Raw genomic sequence first — 20,014 nt, 5'->3', positions numbered from 1 at the left:
TGCTTGCTGCCTCTTGCATCCTCTGCACAGAGTAAGTACAGGGTAGGAAACAATCAGTTTGCATGGTGGCTGTGCATTCTTTAAAATTGTAAAGTACTGCACAGTTGTTATGGTGGTTTTTTCTCTATAAATAATGTAGAAATCAGTAATTTAAATTGAATCATTTCTAATCATTAAACAGGCAACTTTTTTTTTCTTTGGGAAAAGATTTTCCTTTAGAGGTAGTCCTTTAGGTGTCAAAAGAAATTAAAATATAATCTTTGGGGGTTTTCTTCTATTATTGTTAGTGATGTATATTTTTTTATTTAATTCATATTTCTTCTAAAGTTTGATTACATATACTTTTTATACAGCTCAAAGGATATTACTTTGCTCCTTTCAGTTAAGGTTGACTTGAAGTCAGTGTTCTGTGTTTTTCTTGCCATAACTCTTTTATTTGCAAAGGTGAGTGTAGGAGCCAGACAGGACACTCAACACTGTAATCTGAAGTACTCTTAGTCTTTGCAAGTTTATAAGCAGAACTATCTTTTTTTTTTTTTTTGAAAGAATTGCAGACCATTTGCTTAAAAGGAGACTATTGCTGTTTGGTGGGTGGCTCAGGGGGAGAAATGTGTGTCTTTTGTAGGGGCAGCAGCCTTTTTGTTTTGGAGAAAACTTCAGGAAATGTTGAGGTTTTTTTCCTAAGCCTGTGAAAATAAATATTTTGTCATTCCTAAAGTAATTATTTAGCTTCTGCTCCCTTTGTTTATTTCTGTTTGGTTGGGGTTTATTATTGGGGGCTTTTTTAACAGTCTCAGGAGTGAGGCTTTGTACTTTACAAATGACAGTGAAAAACAGTTAAACTGATCACTTTGATCTGTTGAGCTTTTTATTAAAGACCCCTGAACCACTCAAATGTTTGCTAATTCTCTGATCTGGTTAAGCTGTGGTACCAGCATCACCTCTGAGATAGATGCCTTTGCTGCACTGTGGGTGATTTTAGCTTGGTTGGCTGTTTTTCTTCACTAGCCCCTAATCAAGATGCCAGTTGACCTGTACCTTATTTTCCCCTTTTCCTTACTTGCCAAATACCTTATTTCTCTGGTTGATTAATCAATTATTCCAAAGAACAACAGCTAGGACCAGTTCTTTTTAAACAAACTAAAATGAGATGATGTTAGTTGTGTTAAATATAATAATTGGGAATAGAACCACATATCTGCCTGGGTTGGCAGATTTAATCTACAGTCGTGATTCTGTCATGCCATGGCTGTTAGTATTTCAAAGCATAGTTACTCATATTTGCCAGAAATATGAGTCTATGAATGTATCTATTTAAATCCTGAACTGATGGAAATTTGGAATGACACAGGTTTACCATCAGTAGATTTATGGGTAATTACCCAGTAGATTTATGGGTAATAAGACATGCAGCTGTTGAGCAGTAAGTTCATTAGAAGATTGCTTCTTTGAAAATCCAGCTGCATTCAGAAATACTGAAATACATTTTGCAGATAAAAACATGCCACTTTCAAACAGCATATGTAGTCAGCTGTGGCTTTAAGAAACATTCATGAGCAGTGCACCTGCTATGACCTAGGGCCAGAGCTCTATGATAGTTCTGAAAAGTATATGAGCATAAAAGTTATTAAATTTGCTGGGTAGATGCATTACTTAGATTGCCTGCCTGTGATTGACAGACCAATATTCTATTTGATATCATTGGATTGGATAAATTACGTTTTTACATCCCTTCTTTTCCAGTACAGGTATTAATGTGAAATCTGCAGACAGTCAAATTTGCTTTCTTGTCCAAACCTATTAATGCTTAGTTTCAAGTAAAAATCTAATAGGTATTGAAATAGAAAATTTGGTTGAATATTAAAAAAAAAAAAAAGATAAAAAGCTGAAAAATTAATCCTGCACAGATTTTTGTTTGTACTCTCTTAGGCTGTCTTGCATGGTTTTGCTTGTTTGTTTTGTGCAATGTGGAAAGACTTTTGTAGAGGGGTTAAAAATTTCTAATACTTTCCCTTTCATGACAATAAAATACAAAAACTGTCAGGACTATAGCACCCCTTTGAGAGGGTGACTGTGAGGGTATTGGATCTGCACTCATAAAGAAAATCTTGATGAGATGCAAGACAAGAGCTCTCATTCTGTGAGCCTGTGAGGTAAAGGTGAGCTGCTGAGTGCTGGGGAGGCTGGGGCTTGCCCAAAGGCAACGTGTTAGTCATATGAGGTTTTAATTCTGTGGATTGAAGGACTGGAGAACAAAGAAAGGGAGAGAAGATGAACAAGTGTTTATGTATTTAAAGTACCTGTGAGTGTGGTTACAACCTTTCGGGTGTGACTTGTTTGGATTTTATGTAATGTTGAAAAACACAAACCCAGTAAGACCTGTTGTCTGACACTTGCTTAGCCTGAAATCTCTGAAATTCAGTTAGGTAATTTCAGTGTTCAGATCAATATTGAAGAAAAGATGAGTTTTTTTGTGCTGTTATTGCACTTTTTGTTTTTTCTCAATCTTTACTAGCTAATTTTTGCTGTTTCCTTGTCACCCCAGAACCTGCACTTCAAGAGCACACAGTTGACATGCTTGGCCTTTTCCTTTCCTTGTTAAGCTTTTTCCTGGGCTGTTGTACATCATTTATCTCCCCCTGCCTTTGTAGAGGAGTTTTCACTCATATCCTTTGCTTGCCATGGGTTTTTTTAATGTATTCATCATCAGCCTGCACCTGGACTGTCTGAGTCATCAGCATTCCAGTCTTTCACACTTGTGGGTACATTATTCTCCTTATCTTCTCCTTATCTTACCCTTATCTCAAGTTCCCAGTCACAGTCCAAATTAGTAGGCATATTTGGGGGAAAGAGAAAATTGTGGATACCAGAATTTAGTGCTAAGAAAATATTTATTTTGCAATGTGAAATTGTAACCATTTTAGGACATGACTCCAAGCATCACTGAGATACCCACTCAAGTCCATATTCATTAATGAAAAGGTGATGTTTCTGTCAGAACTAGGAACTGATTAGAAGATGATCAGGCAGATCACCTATCCCAGATGTTCTTAGGGGAAGAATGTCCTATGTCCTCTTGACAGATTGGGCTGATTTATAAGGACCAAGAAATGTCTTCAACTTTTTTTTGTGGTGGTCTTTAACGTCCTCAGTTTTCTGCTAAAATATTACTTATTGTGCTTTGGGTTTTGGTTTGTTTGTTTTTTTTTTTTCCTGAAAATGTTTGGTTTGCAAATATGTATTATTTACTCTCAGGAACCAAAGAAGTTTAAACTGTACTCAGAGCTTTTTTTTATTATTATTATTATTTTTTCATAACACTTAGGAACCTGGTATGAAGCATCCTGCCTGATGTTGCTGTACTGAGCTTAAATGGGGGCAAACACTTTTCAGAAGCATTGAAAAATGGCTCAGTTTACTCCTTTCCTCCCCTTTCCCAAGAGGAGGGAGCCTGACATAAAATGTTAGTTCACAGTCATGGATAGGGCAATGATTCATGAAGAAATAGTGTTGGTGGCTCAAAAAAAGTCACTTCAATCCTCAGAATTAGATCCTACTCCTGACTTCATCTTGCTAAATGACTTTTAGGAAATCATTAAAGGCTAGGAGTATTATCTAGTCCATATTATGTGGGTTCTTACTGCTCTGGGTATTGAATGAGCATGGCATGGTGGAAATACATCTAGTATGTGAATCAATCCAGTAAAACTGCCTTAGGGATATCTATTTTCTTACTGAAAGGTATTGTAGCAGCTTCTTCAACACAACTGATATGTATTTTAGATGTCTGTAGATGGTGCCTGCGAAAATTCTTTTAAAAATTAAATGTGTTGGCCAAAAAATTCTGTAACAACAAATATTCAGTGCTCTGCTACTGAGAGAATTCAGGTGGCAGAGCCTATTAATATTAAAGCAAAGCCAAATGATACCACTCCACAGAGAGCCACATAAATGTATGGCTTACCCATCTCCTGCCCTTCTCCTTCCATAACTGTGTCATTTCTGTTTTAAGACAGATGTTGGCAATTCTGGATCTAAAACATGCTTAATGCAGCATTTCATGTCCTGCTGCTATTACACTGGAAAAAAGTGAAGTTGTAGAAAAGCACATAAACAGTCTGACCCTTCCTTCACTCCTCCAGTGATGGAGGAGCTCATTTTTTTCAAGGTCAGAAATGGGGTTTATATCGAGATGTTTGGTCACAGCACACTCTATTCATTCCTGTCACCTTGCTTTAATGAGAGCTTTCACTGTCTTTTTTGTAGTTTTTTTTTTTAAGCCTAGCCTTCAGCTTGCAGCAGCATCAAGTTCTGCTTGTCATTCTGTTCACAAATGTCGAGTGAACAGAAGGACCTTTGGGCTAACATCTACTTAACTAGGTGTTCTGCTTTGTTGATCCTGCAAACCATCCCCAGAGCATTCAGCCACCCCCACCAAAGGGAAAAATCAAAGAATTGCCAGCTTTTTTCTCAAAATAACCCTGCATGGCATAGGCAATTGCCCTTCATTTCAGATATAAATTCTCTGCAATGGGTTCTGCATTCAACATGCTGCTGTTTTTAATTAGAATATCTGACATGGAAAGAATTAGAAATGGCATTTGCTTCTGCATAGCAAAGTCCTGTTGAAATGGCTGGAACACCAAGACAAACACAATCAACACAGAACTCCTGCTAAAAGCTCGAACAGGAGATTTTTGTGTGTTGCTTATCAACTTGTTCAGCTCAGCTGGACTACATGAAATTCAGGAAGAAATATAACAGCCTCTAGTATTAGCAGGGACAGATAGGCAGAAGAAAAGAAGTGTATTCTCTCTGTTTGGGAAAGCTTGTCCTTAAGTGCCTTTATCTGTAACACGAGTGCAAGGCAGGGGGACAGGTTACAGAAGGAAAGCTCAAAATGAACAAAACAGTCCAAATGTGTCTAAGCTTACAACAGTGGTAATGTGCCATGTTTGCAGGGGTTACCCAGCTTGGCTGTCAGCCTTCAGACGTTGCATGTGCCTCCTAAATAACAGCACAGGCTGAGGTGTCAGAGCACCGAGAGGCTGAACCCTGGCCATAGTGGAAGTGGGCTTTTCCCAGGAATTCAGAGCTGGAAGGACAGTGGTGCTTTCTGAGTTTGGATCCAGCCAGATCTGAAAAGTGTGCAGCCCCAGTATGCATCATCCCATTGGTGGGGCAGTGTCCTTCAGCTGTCTGGCACACTTGGCCACTGAAAAACTGCAGGGAAAAGAGGCTCAAACATCCTCAAGAATACCAAGGCCAAAAAGTCACATTGTCTTCACTGGCCATAATGACAGGTAGAAACGCACTTCTTAAAGTCTTATTTGGAAAACCTCACAAGGTATAGGGAGCTCAGTTTATCTGCCTCAGGAAGATGAAGGGCTGGGCCAACCCAGCTGGGATTAAAGCACTCACCCTGTTTTGTGTGATACAAACCATTTTTCATCATGGTGAAATACAAAGCTAATATCCAGAGCAAACTGGATAACAGCATGCTGTGAGAGCAGATAAATCCAGATGTTTGATTTTGGTCTGTTGCTGTCCTCTGATTTCTCTCCTAAGGGCACAGTGGAGCACTTTGGTTTCACTGGAGATGGAAGGCAGTTCGTCACGGCAGTTGTTCCCAACACTCCAGCTGAGCAGAGTCTGGGTTTTTTTTGCTGTTCTTGAGTTTGGTTGCTTTTTCAAATGTAATGCCTGTTAGAGGGAAGTGTTCCAGTGATGAGCAGGGGCTCAGCATGGTTTGATTTGCACTATTCATCAAGGGGAAGCACAGCTGAACCTATCTTCTATACAACAACAACAAAAAAATATGTCAGAGCTCAGATAAAATGTCCGAATTGCAGTTGATTGCTGAGAATACAATTTTCTGAGAGAGAAAGTGATTTTCTTCCCCTGAACATACTTCGTATCCTCTGCTTTCAAAGGCCAGCAGACAAAATAAATTGCTTTGTGCTGATGATGTCTATGTTATATATTTGTTCATTCCGGGTTTAGATCCTGATGTTGATTCAAGTAGATAACGCTGGTGTTTCAAATTATGAAACACGAACAGAAGAGTATTAAAGCACTCATTGTGTGACCAGGGGTCAAGATAAACTAACTTCAAAAAATGACATCTGAAAATTTGTGGCTTTGACATTGGTGGTGTAAGTTTAGCCCTCTGTTAGTAGAACATATGATTCATCAGATAAATGTTAATCCCCCTAACTTCAGATTTATGATGATAATAAACCCCTTTAAATTTGTCACAGTTGCCAGTGCCTACAAACTGTGACTCTTGTCTCATGAGATATTTACTGCATATGCTAAATCAGATGGAGAAATTACAAAAAAATGCATTGTGCAGCTATATAATTAATGATTTTTATAAAATGACTTTGCAGAAGAGGAAGTAACTAAAGCTGCAACTGTAAAAGTGCTTCTATTGAACTTTCAAGTGTACAGTTTCTGCTTTCCTTTGCAAGCCTTTGTCCGAGTTTTCTAATTGGCATCATGGTTATTGTTTTCCTAAGAATCCTAAGGCCTCCTCTCTGTATTTTTCTTCTGTTTAGACACTCATTTACATTAAAACACCTATTTAGTTTGAATATAATGGTATTCTTTCTCTACATCTAAAAGGCCGTTTCTAACTGAAATCATTACTCCATATAATTTTAAAATTGGTATCAATGAGATATTTACAGATGCTTAATTCCTTATTTTTTAAGCTTGAAATGCCCAAGACCTTTTCTGCTTAAGTACTTAGTAACAAATGTAGTATTGAAATTAAAACTGTGTAAAATTTTTGTTTAACTTATTTGTTGTTGCTCTTTGAAGGATTCTTAATAGGAAAATAAGCATAATCTTGAACCCATGTAAGTCTTGGAAGTCAGAACTTCCATACTGGATCAATAGGCATTTGTAAACTTGAAATTTCATTGATTAATTAATCTGATTTTGAATAACCCCTTTCTAGCGAAAGGGGCATATTCTTCTAGGATATGTAGCTGATTAGACTTCTCATTTTGCTACATTTAATTCAGAATCCAGAGCTCTGTCATACTTCACATGTTTTTACTGGTATACTTCACATTCTGCTATAAAAATTAGCACTATTAATCAAGATAAAAAGCTATTTTTGACAGTGACTTGATTTGTGAAGTAATATAAAATCACTCAAATTGTATGCAAGAAGTTGTCACCTGCTCTGTCAAAGTCCTACTTATTAAGCTCTTGATGACAGTAACTTTTAATGCTTGCTCTCATTCTAAAAATGTTATTAAGTTCAGATTAAATCATGACTATTTTGCCTGCATTCTGATAACCCTGCTGGGGTTTTTTGTTGCTAATAAACTGGATAATGAAACAGGATTGGTAAATCATGTTAAACCTAGCTAAACCTCCAAAATGGATTTCATCCCCTAACTTTAAATATTTTCATCAAGTTTTGGTTTGGGACAAGTTCTTTTAACTATATTCTTTTGCCAGGCTTATTTGGGCTGATGTGGAAATTTTGACAACCATCTAATCCATCGTGTGTCCTGCTGACACACATTCTGCAGGAATGTGCAGGATCTCCTCAAAACAGCACATGTGGAAGTTACTTGTGAAATAGTAATGTATTATTAGAAGCTATTACTTATAATATCTATACATATATTATATATATAATCTATATATGTATAGAGATGTGTATATATAGATATATTGGGTGAAAGGAAGATAAATGAGTAAAAATGTAAGGGTTACAACTCACTTTTACTTTGGCTCTGAAATACAGAGTCTGTCACATCCCCTCGTTTTGGAATTAAGCAAATGAGGTTTCACATGGAATTTTAGTTTCTTTGCATTTGCTTCAATGAGACAGGTTTTTTCAAGGAAAACTCAAAGCTTGTAATTCTGGAATTAAAGCTTCCAGTGTTTCAGTGGGATGTGGACCTAAGTTTGAACTGGATGGATTTACAGTTTTGGCTCTAATGACAGCTTGTTCTTGTGCACAATCTTCAGGAAAGCTATTGTTATTCAGTGATAAACATATATTCCTGACATGTCGGGAGTTCAGTTTCTGCTTGTATATTTACAGCTCATTAGCACAGGAGCAGCTAGTTTCAGTTAGTTTTGGTGTCCTTTTAATTTCCCTTTAGTGTCAAACACGTTATGTTCAGCACCTGAAGATCTGCTTGTTGAATACTTCTGTTTCTAACCAGTTTTGAGAGATGTTCTCACTGCAGAGAAATCTTCACTCTCGACTGTCAATTATGGGATAATATGAGTGAGGAGTGCAAAAAGAATGACTATGGAGAATGCATTTTATCAAGGTTTATTATTTTCCCTGAAAATGAGAAGAAATACATTTAAAACTCCTACATGAAAAAGCATATTGACTAGGTGAAATGTTTTATCAGGTAGCTAACCTTCTACAGATTTTGATTACTTGTGGTTTTAAATTATGAAATTTAGCAAAAAGACCCCATGAATTTGATCATCAAGGTCAAGTGATGAGATCTTGGCCCTATTACTCACTTGTTGAAATGATTTACTGAAAATGATACTGAGCTGTGCAGTTGACACCAGGTAAGGATCAGATGGGTTTTTTCTGCCCTTTTGTACCTCGGAGTATTAAATCTAAATTGCTTTCAGTTGCCAGAGTGTGTTGGAAGGTTTCTGTAAACAGTCCTGTTCCTCTTAAAGCAAATTTTATAGCCTTTTAGAATTCTGTAAGGGAGTGTTGTGCCTTGAGGAATCTCTTTTGTCTTACCTGTGTCTTTGTTGGTGACTTGAAGGTATTATCCATATAGAAAATAAAGCCAATGTGGTCAAATAGCCAATATTTCAGCAACCCTCACTAATAAACATTTTGGTTTTTTCTTGTCTCCCCCTCAGAACAAAAGCCTCAAAACCAAGCTCTTGTCAGGAAACAAGCTTTGTGGCATTCATGCAGAGGAGGTAAGGAAGGTTCCTCTCTATTCTAAATCTAACATAACCCAAAGAAGTTTGCATCAAAGCCTTTTTTACTGAGGTTCAGGTATATTATATATATATATATCTATATACCAGAATCTAGAATATATATTATATATATGTGAGCATTCCTAAAGTGCTCTCATTCCAGCTCATTTCTGTGACTTCACTAGAAGCAGCTCAAATGTTTTGGAAAGTGAGCTGCAAACTCAAGTCTCAGACAAGTGAAATCATTTGGGCACGCTTATGATATAGCTCTGCAAATTTATTGTGCATCTATAATATGTATAAAACCAATTTACTTTCCTTGATCTCCATGCCTAGACTAAGATGGGAATTGCCAAATGCCTGTTCTGAAATTAAGTTAGAGACAGGCAAAATTTATTGTTATTGATTCCTAGAATGTTTCATTACTCCAAGGATAAAAGGGTCACTTTATGAAATTGTGGGAACGAAATCTCCCCTCTACTGAAGAGTGAGATGGAAAAGATAGTCAGTGATAAAAAACCCTATTTGTTGGCAAATAGATCAGTGTAGAAGTACCTGCATTCATTCAAGCAACCCCTTTAATTATTTAACTTTTTGTGAAAAAAAAAAGATATGACAACATGTGAATCCGTTTTACTCATTTACGTTACTTTAGTCTGGGTTTTTTGCATATATAATTTCTGTGAGAGTCATTACACCTTGCCTGAATGAAGCAGAGGCAGAACATCTTTACTAAAATTTCCATAATTATGGTTGAACGTGTTTTCTTCATCGGAGTCTCCACCTTTTAACTTAGAGGTCAATACTTAGGAGGCCAAGTTTCTGAGAAATACCCAGTGGTAGGAAATAATAGGATTTATGGAGAACCCCTGCTGGAGCAACCTGTTCCTGAAGGACTGCATCCCATGGGAAGGCATCATTCTGGGGCAGTTAATAAAGTTAATAAAGCCCATTGGGAAGGACTCACACTGGAGAAGTTTGAGAAGACTCTTTCCCACGGAAACCTGTTCCCCCTTGCTGGAGCAGGGGAACTGCTCTCCCTGGGGGGAAACAGCAACAGAAACATGGGATTAGCTGACAGTAGTCCCAATTCCTTGTCTCCCCGTGCTGCTAAAGAGGGAAGTGGAACCTGAGAGGAAGAAGGAGTGGGGGGAAGGTGTTTTTAAGACTTGTTTTGCTTCTCATTGTCCTACTCTGATTTTGGTTGGTAATAATTTCAATTAATTTCCCCCAGTCAAGTCTGTTTTGCTCGTGACAGTAATCGGTGACTGACCTCTCTTTGTCCTTATCTCAACTCATGAACCTTTTGTTCTATTTTCTGTCCCTTGTCCAGCTGAGGAGGGAAGTGATGGTGGCTTTGGTGGGCACCTACCACCCAGCCAGGGTCAAACCACCACACCTAGCTGCATAATATTTTGAATCTTTGGTAATTAACTTGATGGTCTTTTCCCTGATTATGTCCCTTTTAATATTTGCAACATAAATGTCTGGAAGATGAAGCCTAAGAATAATTTAACTGCACTGTAGGGTGACAAGCCCTGGCTCTCAGAAAATTTCAGGAAACTAAACCTACATTAAGTAGCAGATTGTGAGTGTATTTTAAAGTGTGAGAATCTCTGGATTAATGAATCATCCTGGCAAATTTGTGGCTATTAAGCATATTAGTACCATTATAACAGGTAAAGATGCTGCAGGAGCATCCTTTTTTTTTTTTGTGGTCATTTTGCCAGTTAAGTTGTACCAACCAGAGAAACAAGATTTAAAATAAATATCATCTTGAGCTGATATAAATAAGCATAACTCTGCCTGTTTTCAAGGGCATGGTTACAAGCTGAGAACCTTTGGATACCTGCTGGAATGCCCTATTTTTTTTTACAAATAATAACCTGTGCAATCCTCTGGAGCCTTTATACCCCTAAAAATAGGATTGCTCACTTCAGGTACCCTTCATGGAAAGTATTAGTAACAACTCAAATATAAAATGTGTGAGCCCAAGAGCTGTTCATATCCCTCACTTATGTGCTTTAGGTAAGTGGCAGTTTATATTTTCCTTGATACTTTTGGCTGGTTTTGACATGTCAACCAGGAAAAACAACTGTCAGTGATTTAGGGGGTGGGAGGGTTTCTACATTTTAGAGCTGATCTAGATTCTGCTGTTGTCAGAACTCACTCACTACCTTTTTTTTCTCTGATCTTAAAAGTAAATATTTAAAATAAAAACAGCACCAAACCTGATTTTATTATCATCCTCACTTTCAGTCAAAAAAGATCCAAGCCCAGCTGAAAGAGCTTCGTTATGGGAAAAAGGATTTGATTTTTAAGGTAAGTTTTATTTCACTATAGTTAGCTAAAACATTAGTGTTAATATCATATTGTGGTAATCTAGGAATATGAAAGCTGGCTTTATTACTGCAGTTCTAAGGAATAATTTCATTCTGAAAACAGCTTAAAGCACCGAGACAGACTTAATACCATAATGCATTTTCAGAAATATTGTCTTTTTCTTTTTTTCCATGCAAAACAATGAAACAGGGATGGTGTTTTTATTAAATTGGTTGCAGGGTCAAAGAAGAGAAGATTCTGAGCCTAAAAAGTTTTCTGGTGTCTTTGCTTTTAAATAGACAAAAGCAGTGGCAAATATCTGGTTTATGAGTACCTGTGCTCACATTCTAGTTTACTGCTGATGAACAAAACCTGTTGCCCTATTCCATACATTCTGTAACAGGTTTTCCATCTTTCTAACTGAATCACAGAAACAGATGGTTCTTGTTTTTCCTTTAATTAGCAGTCCTCCGTGGCAAAGTCAATTATTGTCAACACTGAAAGTAAATCTTTGTGTTTATGATAAACTCGAGCAACGCAATATTCCCTGGATGTGAAGCTTCTAGAAAAAGAAACTTCTGTGGCTTCAGCAATCCAAATGAATCGTCTGTCTAGCTAGCACATTTTAAAAAAAATAAAAATATAAGCAGGGGGGAGGACAAAAAATAAAAACTTTGCTCCTTGTTAACAAAGGGAGAAATTAATCCCTGCTAAAGGAGGAGGAGAGAGATGCAAGTCACCTGACTGGAGGCTGCTGATTGAGTAGCCCTTTTATTGCCAGCATAAAGGATGAAGATTAAGTAGTCATCTTCAGAGAGACTATACCTAGAATTACTTAAAAAGTCATTCATGTCAATATGAGGTCCAAATTGCCTTCTGGAACTGTTTAACTCTCTCTATTGTATATACAGTACTGTAAAGATGGAATAATGTAGGACATTTATAATACACAGTGTGATTTCTGTGATTTATTTTTTTAATGCATAGGTTGATTCCAAGTTTTTTCAGGAACTTTTATTTCTGTTCATCATAAGACCAAAACCAGGGAAATAGGTTTAGAGACAAAAAGAATAGGCATATTATACATCTAGGCATTTAAATTTTAATACCAGCTAACATTACCAAAAATAACACATCTTTCTTCAAATTCAATATAATTGAGAGCTTAAGCAGAGGAAAAGATTATGAATTCTAATCTTGCCTTGGTGTGAAAGCTTCTTTTCTTTGGCTGAAGCAGAGGGATTGTTCAGCATTACTTTTTACTTGCTGTTTTCATGATGCTGATACACAGTGATCCCAAAACCAGATCTGAATTATCTCCCAGGGTGCATAGTAATGCTTAGCAAGGGAACTCCTGCTAGGTACTACCCACTCAAAAAAAAACTTAGAGAAGATGAGAGGGAAAACAGGAACATGAAGGAATGAACACATGGGATAGGCTGTCTGGCAAGTCACTGGCCCATGGACAATGAAATCCTGATCCTAGTTCAGTAAACTCTGACAGTGTGGTGGTTCAGGTACAGATGGAGGGAACAGGGGTTTGGGGTGGAAGGGAAGGACAGAGTTACATATCAATAGAGGAAGTGTGTCTAGTGTGAGAGGGAATAGATGTGGGTCTCCTCTGACTGGGTATGAATGTCTGCATCATAGTCTCCACTCCGAATCCCTGGAGAGTTGTCTTCTCCTAGAGACTACATTTGATGACATGAATTAGGCCTTAAAGTCCTTGGCTTGTATTGAATAAACACAGTTCTTGATGATGAGTGAATACTAGAGCCACCAGCTCAGATGTAGGTCCCAAGGTAGGTAGATTGGGTTCTCCTCTGGGAGCTGGATGTGCCAACACTTGGAACATCTCCTGACCACGTGCAGTTCTGTAGGAGGTTGACTGCCTGCTTTGCTGATTGGGTACATCCTTTACGTGTAGCCAGAAATATTTGTGCAGGTTTATCCATCGGTATTTTTTCTGACTAAGGAAATTTGATTTATGAAGCAAAGGGAGCAGAAAACTTCTGCTGCCCTCCTAAATCATGGTGTGAGATGTGGGGGAGGGTAGATTCAGTGTGCTGGTTTGTGTGTGCTTCAGGCTTGCAGACAGACACGCTGAGCAGAGTAGAAGCTATTTGGTACAGGCTGGAAAGCCTTTTAAGTGTCTGCTTGATCAGAGAGAGGCTGCTAGATTTGGGCAAGAACAGGTGGTATTTCATTTCTGGTCACTTTGATACTGGAAATGTAACAGATTTAATGTCATCATAGCTGTTGAGTCTGTTTTGTGAAGCTCTTATTGGGAACTCTGATAAATGAAATGGATGGATAGTCTTCTACCAGGACAGAGCATGAGTGTTTGGGGTAAAATCCTGGCTGCTAGCTACTGTCTTGTTACTGGATTTCTAAATTTTTGCCCTCCCACCCCCTTCCCACCCCACTGAACTCGGTTTCTGTTTGCCTTACTGAGGAACTTCAGGGAATTCTGCTCTCCACACAGCTCTGAGCTTCCTGGAGCAGTTCAGCAGAAGGATGTGAGCTGCAGGCTATGGGATTTCTAAAGGGCTTGAGAGAATGCTGCAGTCCATGCCCAAGCACTAATGCTTTCTGTGAAGGAATTAATTGTGCAGATAGATGTGATACAGGAAGGGGTTGTTTTGATTTTTGTTTTGCATTATCAACATCAAGGGACTGTTACTTAAATTCTGGTAACTGTTATTGTCAATGGCTCTGTACCAAACTAGACCTCTGGGAATTGAGTGGGAGAGGAAGAGGAAAGGGGGGAAAAGGCAGCTTTCTCCTTTAATATTCCAGTGAATTGGTAAATCATATCTGCTTTTAATATTGTATGACAGCAAGCTAACAGGTGGTAGTAAATACAAGTTCATCACTTTAGGCATGTATTTACTCTTATGTTTTCAAAGTGGTTTGTGGTCTATCTGATTAGTTATGGAGCATATCTGTATGTATGTTTATGTTTTTTGAACTCTCCCTATGGGATATAAAGCCAGGTGGAAGATAAGCAATGAGCATCACAAAAATTAAGTGATGTGCTGGAGGCTGTAGAGGTTGTCAGTGTCTCTACTGAGATTAGAATTTGAGCTACTGTCTCTTTGTCAGACTTCAGTCTCTTAAAGCATGCAGTGTCCTTAAAGAGCTCAAAAAAAAAGTGTAAATTTGCTTTGTATTATTATGAGAAAAATAAGAAATTATTAATAAAAATTACCACTCAGTCTTCCTAATTTTGTCATTACCTTTGTAAGTAGGTACTTACTGGTTCTGAATGAGACCACCCTTAATTGCAATAATTTAATTATGGTCCTAAACCCTTGATTCAGTGAAGTACTCCTAAGTGTAAGTGTTTTGCTAGATCAAGGTCTGCATTCATTTCAGGCATTAATGACCACTTCTTATTTAAATAACTCCTTCTTTGCTAACTCTCTTCCCAATCATTTGGCTATATTATCCTAGAAGTCACAGGCTTTACTAAATTATAAAAGAATTAGAAATATTTTGGTTTTTTTTCTGCAAACATTTATTTGTGATAGTAGCAGGAGATGCAGAAAAAAAATCTAGCAATAGCTTTTCACTACCAGATTATACAAGCATCTTGTATTATTGAAATTGCTCTTGTACATGTACAGGGTGACAATGGTTCAGTGCTATGGCTTGGGTACATCTTTTTGCTATTTTCTACAGATTCTGCATCAGTTTCAGACATTTCACTTAATGCTTCATCTATTTTCCCTTTTGTTATTTAAATTCTAAGACAAAATATATTGATAGTCCTAAAAAAAAAAAAAACAACCCAATCAATAAAAAGTTCAATTGTGAGCAACAACTAGCTGCACCTGGCCTACCAATGTACTTAATCTTTGTTCCATGGCAGAATTTAACTTTGAAAAAGCCAGCCAATAACATCGACCATTAAAAACAAATAATGCAACTTGTTACCTCGACAAATCCTTATTACTTTTATAATAATACAAAGTAATAAATTTATAGTCAAAACTGCTTTCCATACTCTTTGGTAAATGCAGTTATACAGGAATTAATTAATTATTTGGATATGTGAAAATAATTTTAATCATTTGCTGTGATAGATTCAAAGATAAACAGAACTGTGTGAAATTATTTTTGCATCATACTGACTGAATGTGGTATATATTTATGCCATTCCTCCCTCTAGGGTAAAACTGATGCCACAGTATGTGTTTTCCTCCCTATTAGCAGAAGTTAATTACATACCATGGTAAACCTACTTCCCAGAGTTTTAAACTATTTATTTCTGCCATGAAGACAGTGAGAATCTGCATTCCATACAGAGAAAGAGATGAAATGATTAAAGAAAAACAAAGTGGAAAAAAAAAAACCCACACAGAAAACCATTAAAGACCTAACCTGACAGAACTTGTGTAAACATTAAAATTGTTGTCTGGGCCTGAAATAATTGATTACATATTTTAAATTTGGGTTAACCTCTTACAGTTTTTGTGCTTGCACATGTGTGAAGATGCAAGTTTCAAGTTTTCCAATACAATTCTTTTTCTCTACTGCTGGTGGTCAGGCTCAAGCCAAATCCACCCATTTCTCACATGTACATCCACTTCCCCCATGGTTTCCATCTGTATGTATTAAAATTACCAACAGCAGAACTCAGATGACTTTGCATGTTTGAAAGATTAGTCCATTTAATAGATTTTAAAGCACTGTTCATTATGTTCAAAGTACCATAAAACTCCTATTTTCATTGCAGGAAAGCTTTTCAAAAAAAAAAAGCAACATAATTTTACTTAAACTTTATTTATACATTCATTTATTTAGCACAAAAAAGAATGCTCTTATCTATCTTTCTGCTTTTGCACTGCCCTGTAAGGGTAAATAAAACTTCTGCAGCACAATGCTGAAAGGAGATGATAACAGAAAATTGAGGACAGTTTCCTTACAGGCCTGTCATATCAACTTCCCTGAGAGAACATGCAATTCCTCTGGCTTTCAGACAGGATCTTCACCCTGTGGTGTGTTTATTCATCCAGTGTATTTCCTCAACATCTGGATCTTCTGCCACCTCCCTTGGGAAATTCACCGAAGCTACTTGGGAAAGACATCAAACCCAGAAAAAACTATTAAGAAATATCAGTTGTAAACAGAAGTGTAATGCAAAAATGTTAGAGATAGTAATTTTTTTTTTTCCCAGAGATCTTACAACAGTGGCTTTATTAGGGATAACAAATTCTATAAGCTACAGGCTGACTTCAGCACACAGCATAACAACTGAAGAGGGTCTGGAAGAGGCGATTTTCCTGTTATACATTTAATGTGTAACATTTTTGAGCTTATTGTTTTGAGAGAATAACTATCAAAGACTTCAGGTAAGAAAATGCTGTCAAAAAATTTCCCATGACTTTGTCAGAAATGATGACTGAGTGGAAAGTAGCAAGCTGAACCTCTGTTTAGCTCTATCTTTATTTATTTTATGGTGTTTTCTGTTTGATAAATTTAACATAATTGGTCTCCCATGGCTTATATATTGTTAGTTGATTATATCAGCAAAAAGAGGTTGTTTGTCTTTGGATTGTGTTTTCCTGCAAAGGATGAAGATTAAATGAAAAGTGCCCACAACAAAAGCAGACTCTGATAGATGATGAAATGAGGAGTCTGAAAATATTCTCGACAGACTTTTCCTTTTAAACACATAAATAAGACAAATTACTTTGTATTTACCGAGATCAGAAGTTCTGTATGTACATGGCAGTCCCATCTGCACTGGTTCACTTGTGGCAAAAGACCTTTTTCTTCGGAGGCTACAGAAAATAGAAAGGATGTCCCGTATTCCCTGACTCCTGACAGGGTTCTGTTATATCCATGTTATTCTTTCCCAAGGCTTATCTAATGGGGCTTTTTTTATAGAAACCTGCAGCAGTCCAAATTCTACGTATTTCTGCTGCTTTGGTCTCTTCTAGCCTGTCAGCCTTAGTAGTAGAAAATGTTTTCTTATATGTCTTGAAAAATACTGCAATGGAAGCTGGGTAGTTATCATGCTGTCTCTCACAGACCAGGAGAGTAGGGGTTTTTTAAAATTAAAGCAATATTTCGCCTATTTTGCTGTAGTTATCCTATGTCTTATCGTATTTTTTTTTAAATTAACTTATATAGATTTTTTTTTTCCCCAGTCTTCCTTCTCTGCACATTTCCTCACCATTAATGCTTCACGTCAATCACACCTGAACCTGTTTCCTTTGGTCTCTTTGCAGTGTCCTAAAATGGACACTGAATTCGAGCTGGACATTTCACTCATGCTGAGTAGAGTAAAATGGATTTTTTTGGTCTGTACCCACAGTGGTTTTTGCCTTTTCTACAAAAATATAACATATTCAGTGGTAATACCATCTTGGGTCATTCGTCCCTATTGTTCTATATTCTGTATTAGTTTTACTGATCATTATTGTTTGTATTTAGCATCTTATACTTGGTTTTAGTGACTGTCATCCTGTTTTTCCCGCCTTGTCAGGGTAAATTTAGATAAACCCCATTTTCTATGGCACACAGAGTTCTGGTTTGATGTCACTAGAATGTTTTATCAGTATATGTTTAGTTCCCTGTTCAGTTCATCCATGCATGGATGGCTGAGGAAAAGGAAGTAGAGTGTAGATTTTATTCATGTTTGAGGTTGTTTTATGAAGATTATTCTGTTTACTTGTGGATTTTAACAATGTGATAATTTTACAGAATTCGGTTTTTGGTCTTTTGAGAATTATAGGATTGGATATGAACTTTGGGCCAGGTTGGGTCTTTTGCCTGATCATGGCCTTGGGTGTGCAGAGTTTTGTAACTTAATGTGTCATGAGAGAGAACAGATTTTCTTTCTGACCTCCAAGGATAGAGATTTTCTAGTCTCTGATACAGATTGTTGGATCTTTAAGGTATTTCTACTTTGTGGTATAACGAGATCTTCTTCAATGTTGCAGTTCAACCTTAGAAACTGCTACTTTTTTTTTTTTCCCATTCCAAGGGAGAAGGCTTATGATGCTTTTTATTAAATAATTCTTTGGTTGATTATTCACTTTGGGACTTTTTTCCCTTGATCAAGTCAATATGTTTGTGCAATTTTATCACTGCCTGTATGATTTTGGTTTTCACTTTATCAATTATTTGTGATTAGATCAGGCTGCTTATTGGATGTGGAAGAATGCTCTAAGACAGGATATTATTGAATTGTTTTTCTCAGCAGAAGATGAAGCCCCTGGGAGAGACAGGAAATTGAAATTTTCTTCGTTGATTTTTATAAAATATATTAGGGCTGTTGCATAAACTTCTGTAGTTGGTGTTTGATTGGTAAGATATGGCATGATTACTTTTCAGATAGCTATCTTGAGACAACACAGTTAGGATAACCAACATTTCATGGTCTTTTGTTACATGGTCTTTTGTCACTGTATACTGAGTATTACCTGTTTTCCCGAAGCACGAGGCTTATTTTTTTTCATTTGGTTTCTTTTGTAGTAGGCAATTATTTTTTTCCCTGATTAGTGGTGTAGTATATTTTCACAGCCTTGACTAAAATGTAGGTAGAAAGTTTTGTCTGGGTTATGTGTGCTTTGCTCAGGAAGTTGTGGTTTAAGCCCAGCTGCAACTAAGCACCAGGTAGCTGCCCACGTGTAGGTTGAGGTAAAAACAGTTTAATAAACAAAACAAAAGTAAAATATAATAATAATAGTACATAATAATGATGGTAACAGAAGGGAAAAAAAAACAAACAAGGGAAAAAAAACAAGCAAGGAAAAACAACAGATGCACAACACCACCCACTGAACAATCCTAGACTCTCCTTCCAGGTGACTCCCTTGGTTTATATACCAGGCATGATGTTCTCTGGAATATCCCTTTGGCCACTTCAGGTCTCCTCTCCTGGCTGTGCTCCCTCCCAGCTTTCTTGTGCACCTCCTCACGGGCAGACCACGGCAACAAAAAAAGTCCTTGACTCAGGAAAAACACTACTTAGCCTTGTTATCATATATATTTCTCAGTAAGGACATCGAATTATGCATCCTCACTGAAAAAAGTCTCTTTTTTAAAAGGTTTCTTGCAGTTCTGGAAATCACATATATGTAAAATGAGAACACCATTTCACTACTTAGTAATTCAGGTCCACTAGTTTATTGCCAGATTTCTTTCTTTGAGCGTGAAGAACTGTGACTTTTTTAATGAACTGAAAAATACCATTTAAAAATTTATATGTGACTCTGAGGATGTGGCCTTAAGGATATGGTTATGCAGTCTTAAATAGCTAGTCTGGGTTTCTGAGTTGAGACAAGGCTAATTAAAAGCCACCATGAGACAAGGTTACTTAAGTGCAGCAGCAGCAGCTCCACGTTTAACTGGCAGCACACAGTTATTCAATCAACTTACAGACCTGGTCCAGCTCCCCCTAAAATGAGATTTACTATTGATATCAAATTGTAATTGATTGGCACTTTGACTGGCATTTTCCAAATTGTTTCATTATAATAATGCTTTTGACTGTGCCCAGTAGCATTGAAAAAAACTTCATCATGTGCAGGATTGAAAAATTCCAAACTGCCCAAAGATGGGAGAAAAAAGAATAGGACTGTTTCCTCTCTAAGACCTCATTCTGCAGGAATACCTACCTTTTAGTTTTTCCAGGCTGGTCTTTTTAAAGGCTCTTTGCAGCTTCTCAGAATTGGGCTTGTGTAGTCCTGCTGGTATTTTGTCTTTATTCAGTACCCAAGGCATGTTAGTTGAATTAGGC

At 37.1% G+C, this 20,014-nt stretch overlaps 1 protein-coding gene across 1 annotated transcript in view; it reads left to right on the top strand.

Moving 5' to 3' along the window:
- Positions 1–20,014, top strand: part of LUZP2 (leucine zipper protein 2) — a 121,546-nt gene that overhangs the window by 73,991 nt on the left and 27,541 nt on the right. The window contains exons 6-7 of the mRNA XM_029963807.1: positions 8,872–8,934; positions 11,197–11,259. Coding sequence (XP_029819667.1) covers positions 8,872–8,934; positions 11,197–11,259 — 126 coding nt within the window. The remainder of the gene's footprint in view (positions 1–8,871; positions 8,935–11,196; positions 11,260–20,014) is intronic.

This window comes from Manacus vitellinus, unplaced genomic scaffold (assembly GCF_001715985.3).
Source record: "Manacus vitellinus isolate BGI_N305 unplaced genomic scaffold, ASM171598v3 scaffold_63_pilon, whole genome shotgun sequence".
Taxonomy (NCBI): domain Eukaryota; kingdom Metazoa; phylum Chordata; class Aves; order Passeriformes; family Pipridae; genus Manacus; species Manacus vitellinus.
Note: the sequence above shows the minus strand (reverse complement) of the source record. Positions and strands in the feature narration are given on the sequence as shown.